The sequence below is a fragment of the Clarias gariepinus genome, chromosome 7 (genome assembly GCF_024256425.1).
Source record: "Clarias gariepinus isolate MV-2021 ecotype Netherlands chromosome 7, CGAR_prim_01v2, whole genome shotgun sequence".
NCBI classification, from domain to species: domain Eukaryota; kingdom Metazoa; phylum Chordata; class Actinopteri; order Siluriformes; family Clariidae; genus Clarias; species Clarias gariepinus.
Window position 1 is genome coordinate 12,302,319 of NC_071106.1, and position 3,177 is coordinate 12,305,495.

Below are 3,177 nucleotides of genomic sequence, written 5' to 3' on the forward strand. Positions count from 1 at the left end.
ATAAAGCACGCTAGCCTTACTAGTACCTCCTAGATCTCAATGAATGTTCTTGCAATATTAGTTTTGCACAAATTGTACAGTAGTTCTTATTTGTATTGTATTTGTATTGTGGGTTTGTTAATACTTTAAATAGCAATAACCATAAATACGTGGAATTGGTTTTGTTTAAAATGAATGAACATGGATGCAAAAGCACTTTAGGGTATATTTATAGTTCACTACTATAAACATTTGGATCTGATATTTGATATATTATGGTCGTACGACTGAACCTTCTTGAGAACATGATTTGAACCAGTTGATATAAAGTAGAATGTTGTTGATTGGTGATAATGCATGAGATAGACAGAATATGAACATAATGATCTTTTGGATATCTTCTGGCCAACCCATAGGTCAGGTTTTTTTTGCCAGATTCATTCCAGTGATGCACATGGATCGGAAGTCATGCCCGACCTGGGGTTGAAGCCTTCCGGTCGGATTTGAATTGGATGTTTACACCTTGAAACCCCAAAAGATTCCCAGTGTACGTTGGGTGGCGAGCCACGGACCCACAAGCAAAAGTCTTTGCGCAGTCTCACTTTCCTTTCTTCATGGATTGTGTGGTAGGATCCACAAGCACTGACATACTGATACCGTAACAGATACTGGTACTGTTGTGACACTGATTTAATCAAAAGAGAAAAAGGGCCCCAACGAGCAATAGGACTGTTTTTGAAACTGGGTTTATTTTATTTTTTTGTTTTAAGGGAAACTTATGCCGGCTTTATTATTTTATTTTATTATTATTTTTCTGAATTAAATTGTTACACTGTTGTTATTGTTCTTGTTAAACAAAGAGTGATCACAACAACACAAATTACTGTTTCTGTCTTTATTGGTGTCAAACCACTGGCTCTTAAAGACTTAGCATCTTCTGTTACTGGTCCAAGTACTGTTAAAGATAACTATTTCTGTTACTCTGTTACTCTATCGTAAAGAGGGTTACAGATTTGGCGAGCCAGCCAGGAGCCAGTTGGTTTGAATATCAATATTGAACACGTGTCCAATATGGACTTTGTAAAGAGGTGTGGTGTTAAAATCCCAAACGCAGTTATTGTTAGTGGACTAACACAAGTAGGAGACCAAGATGAACAAGTTATTGACTTCCTTAAAGAATATGGGTCTATCAAAAGAACCATTTTAGTTGATGAATGTGAATCTGAATTTTACCAAAACCTGATCGTTGAGTATACGTATGGCACAGCTCTAGAAACATTAAGTGGAGTATTGCCATACAAATATGCCTTGCAAGATGATCCCTCTGTTGTTTACAACATCAAAGCCTTGAGCAGTGCATACCAAACTGAGATCAGTGGTAATATTACCAGAACTTACCTGTCAGAACTTAAGGCCTTAGCCAAACTTAGCGGTGCTGAGTACGGACATGTGCTTAAAGGAGTGATGTCCCAGATTAGTAAAGATATTGAGGCGATGAGCTCTGTACCAGAGGAAGTTTCTTTTACCTGTGCTGAAACCCCCAGTGAGACCCAGCTGACCCTTACCTCCACTGAACAGCATCCCCCTGTCTTATCCTCAGACACCGCTCACAGAAATAATGGCCTTCCTCCCCCTGACACCATCACAATCAACAGTGTGGGTACAGCCCCTTCACTTTCAGCAAATGACATGAATCCACCAGAAATTCAAAAGGTTGTGGTTGAACACATTGTTAGGAGCGAAGCAATCAATCCTCATTTTCAGCCCCAATTAAGGCTCCGCTCCTTCTCTGGAAAGACTCCCAGGCCCAATAATGAGACTGATTATGACACCTGGCGCTCCCATATCGAACTGCTGCTAAATGATCCTAACATACTTCCCCTTCAGATCACCAGAAAGATTGTAGAGAGCTTGCTTTCTCCCGCAGCTGATGTAGTCAAAGGATTACGGCCCAATTCACCCCCTCTAGCTTTCCTGCAGCTACTTGATTCGGCTTTTGGCGCTGTTGAGGATGGGGAAGAACTTTTTGCACGTTTCTTAAACACGTTCCAGAATCCAGGGGAGAGTGCTTCCGCTTACCTTCATCGGCTGCAAGTAGCATTAAACCTTGTAGTAAAAAGGGGTGGGGTTGCACCAGGAGAACTTGACAGACACCTTCTAAAGCAGTTCTGTAGAGGGTGTTGGGACAGTACTCTGCTCTCTACTCTGCAGCTTGAACAGGCGAGAAGTCGCCCACCTTCATTTGCAGAGCTCCTGCTGATGTTGCGCACAGAGGAAGACAGACAGCAAGCTAAAGCCAGTCGCATGAGGAAACATATTGGTGCCACAAAACGAGTCCAAGTTCAGTCTCAGAGTGCATGTGCATGCGCAATCCCGAAGGAGAACCCACAGGTCTGTCCCAGTGCCATTGAAGACCTTGTGAAGCAGGTTGCCACCCTGCAGAGCCAGCTGACCTCTTTCATGGCAGAGAAAAGGAAAGATAGAAAAGTAACTGCACAGAGACTCCAGAGCCGAACACCAGACAAAACAAATGCTAACATGCAAACCCAGATAAGAACAAAGCAGATGAACAAACCCCGGCCCTGGTACTGCTTTAAGTGTGGAGAGGATGGGCATATCTCCTCTACGTGTACCGAAGCTCCCAATCCTGCTTTGGTGGCTGAAAAACGAAAACAGTTGGAAAAGAGATTAAGTGAGTGGGAAATGAAGGCTAACCCCGGCTCCCAGTTAAACGACTAACGGCTCCTGTGGTGGGACAGACAGGGGCTGAGACAAATCAATGTCCCTCAGCTTTAAACCTCATAGTCAACTCACAAGCATGCACCAGCACTGAACAATCAGACAGTAGCCCCCCATTCAAATTCCCTAAAGGACTCATCGGTACAAAAAGTACAGCTTTTGTGAACATAAAAGATCAAGAAGTTACCTGCTTGCTCGACACAGGCTCACAAGTAACAACTATTCCACAGTCATTTTATGAACGACATCTCTCAGAGCAGGAGATTAAGCCACTCCATGACCTCTTACAGGTAGAAGGAGCAGCAGGACAGTCTGTCCCCTACTTGGGGTACATTGAACTAGCTATAACTTTCCCAAAAGAGTTTGTTGGTGCGCTAATTGAAGTAAACACACTTGCATTAGTGGTCCCAAATCTTAACACCATTACAGAACCCCTTGTGCTTATAGGCACCAACACCC

The 3,177-nt window shown here is 43.0% G+C and overlaps 1 protein-coding gene across 1 annotated transcript; it reads left to right on the top strand.

Moving 5' to 3' along the window:
* Nucleotides 1–1,443: 1,443 nt before the first annotated feature.
* LOC128527633 (modulator of apoptosis 1) lies at nt 1,444–2,718 on the top strand. Its single transcript, XM_053500097.1, has one exon. The coding sequence runs from the start codon at nt 1,444–1,446 to the stop codon at nt 2,716–2,718; it is 1,275 nt and encodes a 424-aa protein (XP_053356072.1).
* The last annotated feature ends 459 nt before the right edge of the window (nt 2,719–3,177 follow it).